Below are 17,626 nucleotides of genomic sequence, written 5' to 3'. Positions count from 1 at the left end.
CAAAGAGAAGATAACTGGGGGAAGCTTTATGCCTTTGTCTGCAGCTGATCCATCCAATGACTGCTCCCAGCAGGAAACACACATTTTCAGCCCCATGTCCCATGGATTCCAGTGCTCAACCTTAAAGGTCCAGCCCCACTAAATAACGGGAGAGCCCCACACTTCACCCACACCCCACACACACTCCACTTCATTCCACACCTTACCCACATCCCCCACTTCACTCACACCCCCCACACACACCCCACTTCACCCACACGACCCCACTTCACCCACACGACCCCACTTCACCCAAACGCCCCCCACTTCACCCACACGACCCCACTTCACCCAAACGCCCCCCACTTCACCCACACGACCCCACTTCACCCAAACGCCCCCCACTTCACCCACACGACCCCACTTCACCCAAACGCCCCCCACTTCACCCACACGACCCCACTTCACCCAAACGCCCCCCACTTCACCCACACGACCCCACTTCACCCAAACGCCCCCCACTTCACCCACACGACCCCACTTCACCCAAACGCCCCCCACTTCACCCACACGACCCCACTTCACCCAAACGCCCCCCACTTCACCCACACGACCCCACTTCACCCAAACGCCCCCCACTTCACCCACACGACCCCACTTCACCCAAACGCCCCCCACTTCACCCACACGACCCCACTTCACCCAAACGCCCCCCACTTCACCCACACGACCCCACTTCACCCAAACGCCCCCCACTTCACCCACACCCCCCACGCTCACCCCAAAGTCAAAGCAGTTGAAGGAAGAGTGGAAGTAGTTCCTTGGCCCCAGTCCATACATCTTCAAAGACATCTCGGTCAGGAACAGACCCAGAAAAACAAACTCTGCAAAATCTGGAAGAAGGAAAAAGAGATTCAATCAGTCCCCAGGACCTTGGTAGGAGGATCTCTGCACGTGGGGAACAGTGGTAGTTCCTCACTACACAAACTGCCTCCTGCCAGAAGAAAATCCTTCTGCAGTGACCAACAAGGCCCTAAGGACAGTTTCACATAATGATTTCTATATGCACAGGAGCTGCATTTATCCCTCACAAACTGAAGGCAACACTCCATGTGTGCTGAGGGAACACTGATGGGAGCATTAAATCATATTCTCATCATCTGAGCAAAGGAATTTCAAAACAAAGCTCTGGAGCTGACATTTCTAAGGGTCCCATTTCATTGCACAGCTCATGTTTTGCAAATAGATGCTTGGGGTTTCTGTACCTGCATGAGACTGGCAGGTCTGGGAGCTTTTGGGGAGCAAGGTGGAAGCTTTTTTAATTTCCTCTCGTGATAAAAGTATCTCGACACCCCACAAAACTGCTGCCCCTCAGAGCTGACAGGCAGAGCTGCTGTGTCTCCTGGTAGCACGTGGCCACATGGATTTTTCTGATGCCTGTATGACCACATCATTATGGAAGCACAAGTTCTGTTTCCTTCTGCTTCACCTCTCACAGGCAAACTGGCTGTGAAGCTTTTGATGGGAAAATTTATCGCCTGTGCTGAAACAAAGGGCAGAAAGAACATACCTGGAGACTTCCATTTCCACACCAAGTTTTTTTAGGATTGGAAGATACAGAAAACACTGCCTGTGGCATTTTAAGTTATGCAAGCTTAGATCTGGAGGCCAATCATCAACAGAAACAACAGAATGTTGAATACAAACAGGAGAAGGGCAAGACCCTCTACACTACCAAAACAAACCAACTAGGACAAGGGAAACATCTCCTTCTGGAGAAAAGATGAGGAAAAGAATCAAACTGGGAAGGGTGGAGGTTAATCCCACTGCTCAGCACAGTCCAGGAGGTTCTCAGATGCTGTAGCAGCACAGGTGCTACAGCAAAGTCATCTGTAATTTCAGCTTCATGATTCCAGGAATGATAAAGATGCAGCCAAACTTTGCTCAAAGGTGCCCATGGACAGCAAGGAACATCTCAAGGAATCCTGAGTGCCAAGTGCTTTGCAAACCTGCTGCAATATGTGGCTTGAGCTAAGGTGCCTGGGAAAGAGGAGAGAAGGAGGGTCCTTCCAACCTGTGTGGCTTTCACCCCCCTCTCTGCCTGGCACGTTCACATTAAAGGAGCATGGATGGCCCAGGTCCATCTGAGGTCCCTCACAACATCTCCCACTGATGCTGCCATTTGGAGCTGAAAAAATACAGCTTCAAGCATCAAAAAATAATTTTAAAAAAAGGGGGTTGCAATTTTAAACAAAAGACAGCAGTGAAATATCATGAGCATAAGGTTCACTGAAATCCAGGAAACATGAACCAAATGAGAAAGGTTTTCTTACAGATCAGTGAGGAGCCTACAAGGACACTTGTGCCAACATTTGCAATAGGAGAGAAAGTACCAGGAGAGTATCAATTACACCATGTAATATGTTCTCCTTGAAAATAGGAGCAGTATCGTTAAAGGACATTATCAAGGGCAAAGTGTTGAGGAATAAGATGACCATGTATGAGGTCTGCTGAGTTCTCAGCTTTTTTTGGACCTAGGGGTAGGCTCCATCAGCCCCACCACAGGGGCATGGGCACAAGGAGGAGCAGCACACACACTCCCTCACCCTCTGAGCCTGCAATTTGCTTGGAGAAACAGGGTCCCACCTGCAACATCTTGCAACTTTTCTCTCCTTTCTGACATGGGGCAACTCAGCAAGCAAAGAGTTGTCTCCAAAACAGTGGGTCCCAGAATCAAGTTACCCACAGTTTCAAGCAACTCACCTGGCTGTAGGAGAGCAGAGGGTGTGAGGAAGGGACCCAGTGAACCAGGGACAGGCATAATATGAAATGGCTGACAAATCAATTAATATCAACATTCAGAACAGCTAAAAACCATTCATTCAGTGGTGTTGAAATCCCTTGCATTTAATTAAAAAGAACACACTTGTGAAGCAGTGAGAATGTTAAAACCCTTACTCATTACTAGCTGGCCCTGTAAATCAGAAGCTTAAACAAGCTCCCAGGGCTGATCCTGACCTTCCATTCTGCACCCTGTGTGCTTGGAAAGGGTAAGAAAGAGAAGGCAAAACTCCCCCAGTAAAGCAGACACATCTTCTCTGGGTGTGGAGGAAGGGTTTGTGCTGCTGCTGCTGGCTCCCCCAGCCCAGAGGGACAGTTTGCAGCAGGGTTTGTGCTGACATGTGTCTTTCCCTGGCTGGGATGTCCCCACTCCTCTCCCGGGCTGCAGGCTCAGCAAGCCCAGCCGTGCTCACTGGGATGACTCCAATGCACAGTCTCCCTGTCACCAGGGGTGACATCAAACCAAAGCTTTGGCTCGGGTGGCTTTGCTGAGTTAGCAGGGAAAATGTAAAATGACAGGAGGGGCTGGAGATCAGGCCTGCAGAAAGCATTGTGTGATCTCTGCCTGCTTCATATCTCCTGCTGGCAGGGAGATGCTTCTCCTCTTATCTCTCCACCAGGCTCACCTGCAAGAGTTACATTTGGGATACACCCCGTGTTCTCTCACAGAATAACAAAACCACCAGATAGGGGGGTTATTTTCTACTATAATTTTCACCAACAGGTCTCAGTACACTTCACCAAGGCTATTACCACCATTTCAAGGAGAAAAAGGAGGAAAGAAACAAGGATTAGTGTTCAGTCACCAACCCAGCAGAGGTACCAACAAAACCCAGGTATCAACAAGTGCAATTTTCCATCATCAGACTGACACATCCTGCAAACACACATATAAAACCAGAACATCACAGGGAAAAAAAAAAAAAGATAACAAATGCCCTAAGTAAAACAGAATCAAATAAAATTTGATTAAATAATACAAGGAACAGGAAATGTGAGACACTCAGGACATGCAAGAACAACTTTATTCCGCTGCTCCTGAAAGAACCACCCAGCTTGTCCTGTCACAGCTGATGACTTCCATCTAGATCAGAGTCCAAATCAGCTGTATTTCAGCAGGTACCAGATGCTACAAGTCACAGCACTGTGAGGACAAGGGATGGAGGCAGGAAAAAAACAGACCTAATGACTCCCTGGGCAGAAGGGATTGACTCAGGATGAATCAGCTTCTCCAGCAGATGGATCAGAGACACAATTTCTTCTGACATGGCCCTGCCCATATAATTGAAAATGCAATTTCATTGTCTGGACCTCCTGGTATTCAGACCTTACATGTAATTTAATCTGCCTTAAGCAGAAGCATTTTATAATGTGATTTCAGGAAAAGAACTTTGATACAAATACTCTTATTTAATTTCAAATCTGTGCTATTGGCAAAGGCCATGTTAGCAACTTTTTGCCCCATACGTTTGAATTAGACAGTTAGCAGCTCTTTTTAGTCAATCACCCTTGGATTTATTCCATTTCTGTCCTGTCTTGCAGTCCAATGTCATTAGGAGCAGGTACCAAGCCTATTGCTTTGGTTCTTTCTCTTCATTCTCCTCACACATTAAGCCAACCAGGAGGAGAACCTCAGCCCAGTCTAACTTCCTTCTCCTTGACAAAGCAGACATGAGAAGTTCAGCAGACAAAGAAATATTCTTGCTTCAGAAAGTCTTTTCCTTGCAATTGCAAATGCTCCACATTTATGCCCAGAGGGAGCTGGCTATCTAGTTCAAAGGTAAAAAGCATCATCCAAAAAGGCCCAATTGCACCAAAGACATGGTTCAGCATTGTCAGGCACACATGGGAGACATTCCCAGGCCATCATCATTAAAATACTGTTTTCAAATAGTGTATTTATTAGAAAGGAGACATTCTGGATCTTGTTCTCACACAGATATAAACTGAGGAGCAACTTAAGGATCACTCTAGTGTTCGCTGGAGAAAAAAGGAGAGAGCTACTTCATGAAGGGCAGAGAAGGCCATGTGAAACTTTACTGATCCAATCCTGAAACCTTCTCACAATGACCCCCAGATCCCACCCTGGGGAGGCAAGGGAGCTCTGGTTCCAGCCTTCGTCCCCAGCTTTAGCCAGAGGAAGAGGAGACCACCAGCAGCACCACTTCTGCTGCCTCCTGCACAGCACAGGGCACACCAATGCCTTCAGCTGCCTCCACATCAGGCGTCCAACTTCTGCTCAAGGTATCACAGGTATTTTGAAAATGGACAGTCCTGCCTGACAGTCCCTTTGTGCTGCATCTCCACGGTGTGCCCACAACAGGGATTTGGTTTGTTGTCCTTGGGTGAAGAGGTATCTTGGCTGCTACTAGATCTCTGTTACGATTTTCTAGGCTAGATTCCAGAGGTGGCTTCTGACAGGAGCCTGTTCTTTCTGAAAACACTAACAATGGTGGAAATGAAGGCAAACAGATGATAATCATGGGTGGCTGCATGAAATACATATTTTGATAAGGATCTGCAACCTGTTTAACCAAAGGTTGGTGCTTCATGAGCAGAACACACCAAGTGTCTATGTGCAGGATGAGAAAACTCCTGCTGCAAGTTGACACTGGGGTCCTTTCCATACAGAGAGGGAAAACCTCTGATCCAATTTGAGGCTAATCACAGGGGCACAAATTGTGCCCTGTATTCATCCCACCCCAAGAATTAAAATAATGTCTCACCAACTCTTTCAGGAGGACTAAAGAAATCCCAAGCCCCTCTCTGGAGCTCCTACTGCTCCTTTTCCAGAGAGGTTTGCAGCCACGTGGATGTCAAGCTGAGAAAGCTAATCAGAACAATTTAAGAACAGAGAAGTTAAAAAGAAAAGACCAAGGGGAAAATGAAGCAGCACAGACCCCTAGGATTTTACCAACCATTCTTTAAGTAAAATTAATTTGTAATGTAATTAAACTTTTCCCCCGAGGGACAGGTCTAATTGAATCAGAGGTGCCTGGGCAGAGTTTCAGAGTTTAGCAGATCCTCCCAGACTTTACCCACTGCTACAGTTCCCAAAACTCCTCCTCAGTTCATTTCTAAGCACCTTCCATGAAGCAACATAATTAGAATTGGCGACTTCTCTCTTGCTCTCCATCAGACCAGCCAAGTCCTGCTTCTCTGTAGCAAAATTCACTCACCAGGGATTAACTTTAAAGCCATTTTTAAGCTCTGTCACTCTTACAGTTAAAGGATTTTGCCAAATATTTCCAGGAGCTGTTTAAAATCCCCTGGGTTTGTCATATCTCGTTCTGCCTCTATCTGAGGGATTTGTGCACAAATCCTGGGCAGGACAGGAATTTCAAGGAGCTCTCCTGGAGGACTAAACCACAGCCAGGTAAATGTGTTTACTGCAGGGTCAACCAGGCTGGCTACCATGTGGTGCAGGCAGGAGTGAGAGGGACCAAGTCCTCTCTTACCGTATCTCCAATAGCAAAACAACCTGTTAAGTCCACACAAAGTCCCCTGTACCTTAAGATATAAAATATTCCCTGCACTCAAGATGAAACTTCAGATCAGTAGGGAAGATTATGCTATGAAAACTATAACTTCCCCAGAAAAGTGGGCAGGAACCTCTAGCTTGCTACCAATGCAAAGGCAGGTGTGAATCCAACACTACAGCTCATCATCCTGATGAGCTGGGAGGGTTGGGAGGAACTCTAATTGAAGAGGTAGAGGTTGTAAGGCTTTTGAGAGGACAGTTCTCAGAAGATCTTAGTTCTCATATTCCATTCAAACATGTTTCTTCCAAGAGTTTCCATTACACTTTGCAGTAAGATAGGCCAGAATGAACCCATGGCACCTCTGCTTCTTGGCCTGGAGAAAACTCTCTTTGAAAAAAAACACCAAAACAAAGATAATTATCTAGAGTATCTTAGAATTTCCATGATGACCAATCATTCTGCATCCCTGGCTTTTAATCCTTTATGTCACAGTGGCAAATCTTGTAGCCCTCCAGTGAAAGACCCAATGTTTACACCTACGTGGGAACATCCACCAAACCTGCAGCTCCTCAGATATTCTAGTTTTGTCCAGGACTCACTTCTGTGCTGCCCCTCAGCAGTTACAGTGAGGGCCACTTATCTGTGGCCACTTCTCTTTTCAATTTTAGTAAATCTAAGGGTTTCATTTGAAAAAAACATCTCTCCAGGTGTTTCCTTATGGACAAAGGACACTGAAGTCTGACAAGAAAACGGTGGTGAAATTATAGGAAGATGGAGACAGGGCAGATGAGACCCAGGAATGCTGGAAAGAAGCTGAGGACTGAATTCCCAAGAACACCTTTTTTTGGTGTTTTTCTGACTTTTCCATTCAAGGGACCCCTCATTCTTAGCTAGGTGGTATCTCAGCACCAAGGAATTCCTGCATGTTACCCAAGTGTTTCTGAAACCACTCACAGCTCTGGGCAGACGCAGAGCTCCTGAGAGGAGGACCCACCCCAATCCCTGATCCCAGGCACAACAGAATTTCAACCTTTCATATATTTTGTCTTCATCTGAGGTAGGTTGGGACCCTAAATTGTGGGTTCTGTCACAGACACAATCCCCACCTGGAGGTGTAACTTTCATTCTATTAAAAAACCTATTTGTGATCTCACGTGAATATGAAGTGGAAGTTGCTGCCTCATGGTTTTCTTCATGTTCCCTCAGAAAAGTCACAGGATGAGGTGTTCCCAAAATGAGTTTATAAATCTGAAGATTTAAAGCAGGAGTTTTTTTCTAGACACTTAGTCCTAATTCAAGAGGAAATCCTAAGCCTCCAACTTCTGATTACTCTGCCAATCCAGCTTATTATTTCCTCAGTTAAATTGAGGAAATGAATAATCAGGACTGACTTCTCTGTGTAAACCCATTTCTCTTTGCAGTCTAAATCTTACCAAAAAAAGAAGCCCCAAACAAACCCAAACCAAACCAAAGTTGAAAGAAATTTCTGTTCTTCTTATACACCTCTCATCATAGCTCCAGTTACCTGGTGGTATTAAATATTCAGCAAACATTAATAGGGAGTTTTTTGAAGTTGGAGCAGCCAGGGTTCTTGACCTTTTAGGTCTATTAAAAAAACACTTCAAAAGATGTTTTTTTCCTTATAATAAAGACCTGAAGATCTGGAGATAGAATTTAAGTATCTCATTTATACAGAAATCAAGGAAAAATAGGTAGATATCTATCTTTAATCATTTAAGCAAACGTTATAAAGTTGGAAGGTTTGAAATATTTTGGAATAATTTTTCCTGGTCTTCTGTTCACTTGCTTCAGTTTTACTTCACAAATGCTGAACTACCCACATCTGAAAATCAAGGTGCTGAACAAGAGACTTAATCCTGGCCAATGTAAAGAGTCAGAAAGGCTCTGTCTTCCAGGAACAAGCTCTCCAACCTTCCCTTCAGAAGGAAACTCTTGCTTTGTGCCACCCTCAGTGTCACCGTGTTCTTACCTTACCAATTTCCACAAGTTTTCCAGCTCTGGGAGTCACATCCTACAACCTCCCTCCAAAGAAACAAAAAGCTCTGTCCCTCACCTTCCACATTTCTTCAAAGGAGGCTTTGTGAGCAACTTTGCAACCTCAGAGTAACACTGTGAGGCTAAAGGCTCTGACTGCAAAAACCTGCCTGTTCATGATTCATCATGGAGCCAAAAATAGGCAATGAAAAAAACCAACCAACCAACAAACCCACAACTAAACAAAACAAACAATACTTCAAAAGTACTTCTAGACTGCCTGAAGCATTAACTGAGAGGTGGCCACAGGAACCAAGCTAAAATAGAAGCTTTTGCACAAATCTGGTATAATCTTCTGTTATGGTATGATCTCTATTTTCACAGAATGGTACCATGATCTCTCTCCCATCTCATCACACACCAGAAAGGAAGGAATCACACAACTCAAGAGGAAGCCACAATGATGAGAACAAACCTTTTGTAAAGTTGCAACCTTTCAAAGACCATGGCAACACTTCTTCAACAGGAGTGTATTAGTGCATGATTCTATAAGCACAGATAGATAGTTTTGTCTCCCAGGTAGCCCAGGGACATCTGAGCTGGCAGAGACTCAGGTATGTCCACCACAGACACCTCCTGTGGATGCAAATCAGCTGCAAAGTGGTGGGAAACCTGCAGATCTCTGGGCAAATGATGGTTAACCAGAGCAACCTGCCTGTACCCAAGTACAGACCCATTTCCTCTCTCTTAAAATCTGATGAAGAACAAATCTTTCTGCCATGTGACAAGATTTAAATGTGGTTGAATCTGAAGCTGCAGCTGATGTTTAGGGTCATATTCCCATCTCAAAATAGTATCGTGTCCCAGTGGATTTTTTCTGAATTGAGAGGACAAGGGGTAATGGGTTAAAACTGGAATAAGTGAAATGTAGATTAGACATTGGGAGAAAATTCTTCACTAGGAGGGTGGGGAGAGCCTGGCCCAGGTTGTCCAGGGAAGCTGTGGCTGCCCCATCCCTGGCAGTGTTGAAGGGCAGGTTGGATGGGGCTTGGAGCAGCCTGGGCTGGTGGGAGGTGTCCCTGCCCATGGCAGGGGGGGTGGGATGAGATGATCTTTAAGGTCCCTTTGAACCCAAACCATTCTATGATTCTCTGTTTACTCTTGAATTACTAGAATTTATGCATTTCTGACCCTCCTTCAAAAGAGACTGGGGAAGCCAAGAACCAGACCTTTTGGGGTGTGACAGCAGCGCTCGGGGTGATCAGAATTCAAGGCCTCACTAGAAGAAAAGTGGAGTCCTGAGTACTCACACAGGGCAGTGGTGAGCTTCTCTGGCTGGTCGTAGTGTACCATGGCAACGCAGAGGGTGTTGAGGGCCACCACACAGAGGACAATCCAGTAGAAGCTCTGAGCTTTCACCATGCGCCGAATGAAGAACCGGAACATTTTCTCTTTCCTCCTGAAGTAGGATGAGCTCTCATTCTTCCCACTCTTCAAACTGGCACGGGCAAAAGGAGACCCTGGGACAGAAAAAAGAGTCACAAACACCACATCCCAGCAGGTGAAAGGCTGGAGGAGGTTCCTGGGCACACGGACCCTCTCCCAAACACCAGCAACAGGGCTGAGCAGGAAGCTGGGCACACTGAGTATGGGCAGAGCAAGGGCATCTTGCTTGCAATGACTTCATGAGGCATGAAGGTTGGGGGTTTACAACTTCATGAATGAATGCTCAGCTAAAGAAAAATATTCACCTAAATGCTCACCTAAAGAAACTGGGCTTCCAAGCCTTTGAAACGATCCTGATTTTTCCACTTTAATACAAAACGTTCAGGTTGCTGGTTGACTGGGAAGGATAGAAAGCACCAGGCACAGTGGTGTTTCTGCCCGTGGTGTGGATCACACCCTCTTGGAGCTGGGTGGCAGCTTTCTTGTTGCCAGTTTCCCCTGCTCCAAGGACCAAGGACCAAGGCCCAACCCGTACCACTGAACTGGGTGAAATCTCCTCATTTTACTCTCCATCTTCAAATATTTCTACTGCAGAGGGCTCAATCTGCCTCCATGCATCAAGTTTTGGACACAGCTACTCATTTGTACCAGTTCTGCCTGTATCAGCTATGTTTGGAGTCTGGCCTGAAACCTTGGAAAAGAGTCAACTCCTTTAATATTAGGAACCTGATGGAAGAAACTATTTCTAATATAAGCTCTCCCCCTGTGGCAACAGGCACTGTTCAAACAAATGATACACAAGTCACCTTCAGCCAGCTCTGAGACAGGAGAAGTGGGCATGTGTGAGTGACACACACAGGTCCCTTGGAGGTCCTCTGTGACAGCCACAGATGCTGCTTCAAGCAGAGCAGATCATGGTTGCTGCAAGCTGGCCTCTGCCTGTGGCACCCCTCAGAAATCACAGACAAGCTTTGTTTTGAGATGGTTTGTAGCAAGGTGATTTGTAGCAAGGTCCTTCCACATCATGGGATGGAGCCTCCCAGCTGATAGAGCTGACCAGGACATCAGGTCCTGTCTTGGACCAAGCACCCTGAGAACAGGTGACTTGCATGGGCTGCCTCTGGAGATGGTTCAGTAACATGAACCAAGTGTTCTAGCCTCTGTTCTTGGGTGCACTCACATTTCCCCACTCGGAAGGGGTGGGAATCTCATCCTGTTTCATCCCACATTAACAACAAACCCAGCACCCACAGAAAGGCTGAAGCACCCACATGTGACAGCAAAGGGCTCTCCAAGCCCCACAGCCTCCCCAGGTGCAACACAAGTTCTTGCATTTCACATTTCTGGCTGCCCACCAACACACTGAGTGCAGGGCTGGCCCTGGCCAGGGTCTGAGCAAACTCTTTGCAGAAAAGCTCAGTGTTCTGGTTCTGTTAAGTCAGATAATCCTCCTTTTAGCAGTTAAAAATAAATAAATAAATAATACTAATCATGGTGCTTCTCTGCTGCTTTAAGACAACAAAATGAACCAGAGGTTAAGACACCACCTTATTGTCACACTCATTAGCAGGTTAACACCTCTCAGATTTTCAAGCCAATCTATACTCTCAGATGCACGTGGGAATAGTCTGCTGCCCTTTTGTCCCCTCTCTGCTGGCTCTGCTGATCTTCCAGAAAATAAAAGCAGCAGTATTTCAACTGATCTAAAAGTAGAAAGCATCCACTTCTCCAGAGTTCTCTGTCTGGCAATCAAGACAGGGTCCCGTGGCTGTTACAGCGTGGAGAGTGGGAAGGCAGAAGGAACCAGCACCTACTGCTGACTTTACTAGTGCAGAAAGAAAGGCTGAGAGTTAGGGCAAAAGAAAAGAATAAATGTTAAAAATAACTCCAGAGAACACACTAGGAATTGTTTACCACTATGGAGCTTTAGAACACAATTATAAGGCTCATTGAGGCATCTGTGTTTGAATTAAAGAGCACACATTCAGCCAACAGCCAGCAAGAGACCTGTCAAAGTGTCTACCCCTCATCTTCACGTTGCACTCAGTAATTGTGTTGTTCATTCTTCCCCCCTCCTTATGCTCCCATCAGCAAAGACATTATAGGAAACCATCCAAAAAACCCTCTTCTCAAAAACAGCTTCGTTATGCGTAATTGCCCATATGATCTGATTGTTGATATTATGCAGAGTTTCAGCCTTTTCAGGAGCCTGCAGCACTAGCTGCTTTATCCATTTCTTCTTCTCTGCCTCGCACCACAAACCAAAAGCAAAAACACTTTCCCCAAGTGGGTGAACCACTCGCAGAAGGTGGAAAGCACTGCTGTTATTTTCCCTGCCATCTGCTCCCGAGACAGTTCCCAGCTCCGCATCAGATCAGCCCCGAGTCCAGATGCTCCGTCATCCGTTGCCACCTGAAACCCTGACTCCAAAGATCTGTTTGCGTGGCATGGGTGCCCAGAGCCTGGAGGGACTTGGATATGAATGCAAAGATCTCATCATGATTAGCAACCATGAACAAATGGGCCACCAAAAGGACCGATCCTTGTTATCCACGCAGGGAGCTGAGCTGCCCGGAATGAAACAAAAACCAAAATGCCCGCTGTTGCTGCATTTTTCTTCCCCTCTTTCAACAACAACCCCCTCATAGAGGTGTCAGCAGTTCAGTCACAAAATCTGCAGCCTGGGGGATTGGGGCAGTTCAGCAGTGGGTGATGGTGTCCGTGATGTGCTGAGAAACACTCATTTGCTGCAACCAGGTCTTCATTGAAAGGAGGGGAGGGGATCCAGCAGCAGCTGTCATCTCTTTAAATGTTAATGACAGAATTCCAAAGAGCATTTGAGGCACTGGTGCTCACACGGATGTACAGACACATACTCTCAAATGTACTGTTTGTGCTGCTGCTCTTCTGCATCCAGGATTTGCTGCTTTGTGGTAACTGGGGTGCCAAGGCAGTTCTTTGGGAGATAATGAGAACATCTGCTGCTTCAGCAGCAAAACAAAACCCAGGCTCCAACATCAGGGACAGGAAGAAGCACAGAGCTAACTCCAAAGCAGGCAGGAAGATGTCTCCCCAGACAGCAAGTAAAAGCCCAGGCCTGGAAAGTCTTTCTGCTGATGTCCAGAGAGCTCCTCTCAGGGTGCTGTCTGCTCTCAGCCTGTCTCCCCCCTCACCTAGACCAGCTCCTGCCTTTCTACTGGCAACTCTGCCAGAGGGACCAGCTCTCCCTGCTGGCTCCAAAACCAGCAGCACCTCTGCATCCCGACACTGCTCTGTTCTCCAGGGCCAAAGATACCAAACTCCCACCATCAGTGCTGCACTCTCTTTCCAGGTATGCAGGTAATTGCAGGTACACAAGTGTTTATCTCCACATTTGCCTTTAAAAATGTGATGAATTGCTTTCAAATGTTTTTCTAAGGCAAGACTGAGAGACTCAGGGCCACTGTCCCAATCTCCCCACACAGTAAAGGCTGCAGAGCTATATACCATGCTTTAGTGGCAGATGTGACTAAGTGTCCACTTCCTCTCCTCCCCACAACAGATGAGGTTTAGCAGCATCATTTGACATATTTAGGCTTCATTACCATAAACGAGCATGTTCCAAGCAGAACCACAGCCTGGCCAACACAGCATGGATTCTCCAAGCAGGGCTTTTCCAAGGGGTGCAGCATGCAATAGCTGAGCAGGGCAGCATGACAAGAGGGTGAAGCCACCAAGCCATTAGCTTTGGTAAGTTGAGTGCTGCTGCAGGAGCAGGCATAACTGTCCTCCTTGAACCTGCAGCTTCTGGAGCAACAAACTGCTCAGAGGAAACGTGCCAAGAACCCATTCAGGTGGAGAACTAAACCTCAGGGAATGCGAAGCCAGTACTCACCAACAGAGCAAATGTCTGTGAAATGGTCCTCACCTTCTTCAGCATGAATCAGGTCATTTTTGCTCTTCTTTATTGCAGCTCTTTTCAACACTGTGTGCAAATTAAAGAGAAAATACCCCGTGAACATTCAGAGTGGATTTTATCTCCCCCTCCCTTCACTCTCCAGGGTCACCATTTGCTTCCCAGTGCCAGCTTCAAGTTGTCACATTAGGGGAAGCTGAAACAAGTCAGACAACCTACAACTTTGTAGGGCTTAGATGTCAGGGTCCTTTATTTATTTGACCTTCTGGACCTTGCAGGTTTGCCAGGCACAGGTTTGCATGCTTAGACTGCAGCCCAGCAGTTGCAGGAGGCAGGGGGTGTTGGGGTAGTCACCACAGCTGCTGGACCTTTTAGTACAGCAGAAAGGCTGGGCAGGGACACTGGATCTTTCTGAGCCCCCGTGGGTTAGGAGATGAGTGCTTCTAGCCATTAAAAACATTAATGGTGTTTACATTGTGCACCATTAAGAAGTTAGCATTTATGGTGCCGGGATGCAGTTTATCACCGAGCAAGCCTTAAGGAGCAGAAGTGCCACATCAAAAGCAACTGCCACAAACCAGTGAGCATAATCTTAATAGCACCCACTGTACAATTCCTTCCCTCTGGGGATGTCATAACTCTTTGAAAACACTTTGTCCAACAGGATGTTTGGTGGGGAGGGCAAATGTTGTCACACCGATTTACTTGGTAGGGAGAGAGAACTGCAGCCTAAGGCTGGGAGAGGTCTGCACTGCTCACCCAGTGCACAAGGGTTAATTAAGGTAGGACCAGCATGGACACTGCTCCCATCACCACCTACCTGAAAGACCTCGAGAACTAGCAGAAAAAGATAGGTTGATACAGTTTGGTAACAGCCTCAAGACATACAGTAACTAAGCACCATTTGCTATCAGCAGTAAGACACCCCACGGTGTGGTGATACGTACTGTTCAGTAGGCACACACAGCAAAACCACTCACTCTGCAACGACTGCACAAGTGGAGGGTGTGGGGAGGGGGCTCACGTGAGAAGCCCCCCTCACTCTACACAGCTTTCCCTGCCTCCACAGGGAAACGGATGCACGGCCAAGACAAGCGTTGGTGCTTCTGTCACTTCAAGGCAACACCCAGAACATCACTGGGGTTTGGAGAGGATGCTCTGAACCTGTGACCTGGAGCCAATTTTTGGCAAATAACTGCTTTTGCTCTTTTCTTCCCCACCCAGCAGGAGGCTGAATCCTCAGTCTCAGCTTTGGAGTCCTTCAGGCTGCATCTGTCCCAGTACACTCCAGCACATCCAGGGCCATCCCCAGCACTGGAACATAATCGGCCCTGGGGAGTAAAGTTTTACAATGCTCTCTGGCATGAATTGAGCATCTTCTTCTTTCTCTTCTCCCCTGCTTAACGCCTGCACATGTTTAGCAATTAGGTTTTGCCAACTCTACAGGCTCCTTGGATGCAACAGCCTTTTGGCTTTGGAGACTAAGATCATTTACGGGAGTAGATGTGGGCTGCTCTGCACCAGTTGGCTTCAAGTCTGGGAATGTTGTTGGACTCCTTTAGCTTCCTAGTATGGAGGGAGCCTCAGTATACCTGGGTCTTTACTCCATGGGCTGGACTCACCTCTAGTTTGCTTCACCACTTGGATTTTCAGCCTACTCCTCCAGATACTCATTTCAGCTTGAGCCTAAAACAACCCTGGCTGCACCCACGTGGCCGGACAAACTTCCCCAGCCGCACGTCCACACACCCAGGCAGACACACCAAGATTTGCCAAGCACACCTCAAGCCCTGACCTTCTGCAGCCCCAGCTCTTCCATCCCCGAGTCCTCCTCGAGCGCAGGTCACCCCGGCACAAGGAGCCGCGTGGCTCGGAGCAAAGGTGCAAAAACCACCCCGGGAACCAGCACCGGTGACCTGGGCATTCGGGGAGGGTGGGGGGAAGGAGAAGCACTGCCCCCCTGTGCCACCTGAGCCCCTGGTGATGTTGCAGAGCACTCACTGTTGTAGCTGCTGCCGCTGCTAGTCCGCCCCTGCCTGTGAGCTGGAGGAGAAAAACAAAAGAGGGGGGAAAGGGAGGGGAAGGGGAAAGGAAGGAGACATGGGAGGACGAAAGATGGTCAGAAAAGGGAGAGGGAAGAACCTTTCGCTGAACTTCGACTCGGCTGTCGCGCCCTAAAGAGCTCAGGGGTCCTGGGGGGCACAGGGAGAGCGGCCCCCGCTGCGGCCGAAGTCACGCGTCGGCAGGTAGGATCACCACACCCTGTTATGTCTTACTGCTTACAAGGAACAGGGGTCTTAGCCTCTTTGTCGAATCCGTTTGGAAAACCTCGGTTTAGAGCCCTGCCTCCTCTCGGTCCCTGCTGCAGCCCAGCCCTGCCACCGCCAGCCGCGCCGGGCACAGCTCGGCGGCTGCCCCAGCACCTTGCGGGCAGCACAGGCACTGACAGACCCCGAGGGCAGGTCCCCAGCCCGGAGTGGAGTGTCACATAACTGCTCCTCAGCCACCTGCAACCTCAAAAAGACCCGGTACGGGAGCAGGGGCTCTTTGGCCCGACGGATGCCAAGCGCATGCACGAGGGTGCTCCTCGCACCCTCCTGGTGTCGGCGTTCAGCAGCTCAACCTCGGGTGCCACAGGAGAAAAACTGCACAGCAAAACAACCTACCGTCCAGAGGAGACTTCTCTTCTGCGTTCTTGTCTTCCTCTGCCAGCATAACCTCCTCTGTAGAAAGAAAACGGACCAGGTTCAACCTCAGACTGACCACATCCCCGCGCCAAAAGCAGCTGAGCTGGATGGAGCAGGTTTCTGTCCCAGCTGCCACCAACCACCCCCCATAGTACCACCCAGTGACACCACATCTGTGGAGGAAAGGATGGCTCAGAGAGCCAGGTTTCTTACCCTGTGCTACTCTTACACAGGGCAAGGAGGCCAGACCAGGCACTGGAAAACCGTAGCCCTTCCTCCATGATTTCCCTCTTCACAATGAGTGACCCACTCCAGTTTCTTTACCCAGCTATCTGGAGAACCAGAACCTTTCTTCAGACCCAAAGAAGACCACAGGGCTCCACAAGCCAGAGGACGATCCCTCATGCCCAGCCACATTGGAGACACTGAGGATGGAAGATGCTCTACAGCCATTGCTGCTCTTTTGCCTCCATCAACAAGACCAGGACTTCAACCCAGGGGAAACAAATCTGTCTCAAGACACAGGGTGTGGAAAGCAGAGCTGGCTGCTGCATGCCACAGGGGACAGGATGTCCCCAAATAGCCATTGCATAAATCTTTGTCCAAATAAAATCCACAGCAAAGTAACCACGAGGGAATTCTAACCAGCACTGCTCAGGTTGAGCAATACGTGCAAGATCACCACTCTTGGTTTTCCTTTGCTGTATAACTCATCTCCAACATTCAAGTTGATACTTTCCTACAGTAAAAAAAATAAATTCAGAAAATGCTAAAAAAAACCCACCTCGCAACGGACTCATTATTTACATGAAAGGCAACCAAATTTCCTGAGGTTTCACAATGCAAATGTCATCACCCAAGTCAATATGCAGCACACACTGACTGTGCTGCTACTGGAACCCATACACAGTCCATCCAGTTTGAAGCACAGATTTAAGTTTGCTGCTGTAAAATTCTATCAGGGCTTTCTTCTAAAGGACAAACCAAAGCAAACCAAATACTGAGTTGGCAGCTGGTAAACTACACACTTCCTTGTATTACTCCAAATGACAAATTCTTTCACAGGTTTGGCAAAAATGGACTTTGGGATCTTACTAAATCATCTGACACTTTGCTCCCACAAAATTGTGCTGTAAAGTCCATCTAAGGCAGCCTAGATGGAAGGCTTAAAACAACCCAAACCAAACAAAAAAAACAACCTAAAAAACCCCACCACAATAACCACAGGCCAAACATCAAACTGTGTAGCTGAAAGCTGCCTGGAAGAATATTGAAGGGATCAGAGCTACCACACAAGCCTT

The 17,626-nt window shown here is 47.6% G+C and overlaps 1 protein-coding gene across 1 annotated transcript in view; it reads right to left on the bottom strand.

Moving 5' to 3' along the window:
- CACNA1B (calcium channel, voltage-dependent, N type, alpha 1B subunit) overlaps window positions 1-17,626 on the bottom strand; it is a 326,950-nt gene that overhangs the window by 121,279 nt on the left and 188,045 nt on the right. The window contains exons 10-14 of the mRNA XM_009994349.1: window positions 16,305-16,361; window positions 15,640-15,681; window positions 13,651-13,707; window positions 9,608-9,817; window positions 760-872 (exon numbers count right to left, since the gene is read on the bottom strand). Coding sequence (XP_009992651.1) covers window positions 760-872; window positions 9,608-9,817; window positions 13,651-13,707; window positions 15,640-15,681; window positions 16,305-16,361 — 479 coding nt within the window. The remainder of the gene's footprint in view (window positions 1-759; window positions 873-9,607; window positions 9,818-13,650; window positions 13,708-15,639; window positions 15,682-16,304; window positions 16,362-17,626) is intronic.

The sequence above is a fragment of the Chaetura pelagica genome, unplaced genomic scaffold (genome assembly GCF_000747805.2).
Source record: "Chaetura pelagica isolate M959 unplaced genomic scaffold, ChaPel_1.0 scaffold132, whole genome shotgun sequence".
Taxonomy (NCBI): domain Eukaryota; kingdom Metazoa; phylum Chordata; class Aves; order Apodiformes; family Apodidae; genus Chaetura; species Chaetura pelagica.
Note: the sequence above shows the minus strand (reverse complement) of the source record. Positions and strands in the feature narration are given on the sequence as shown.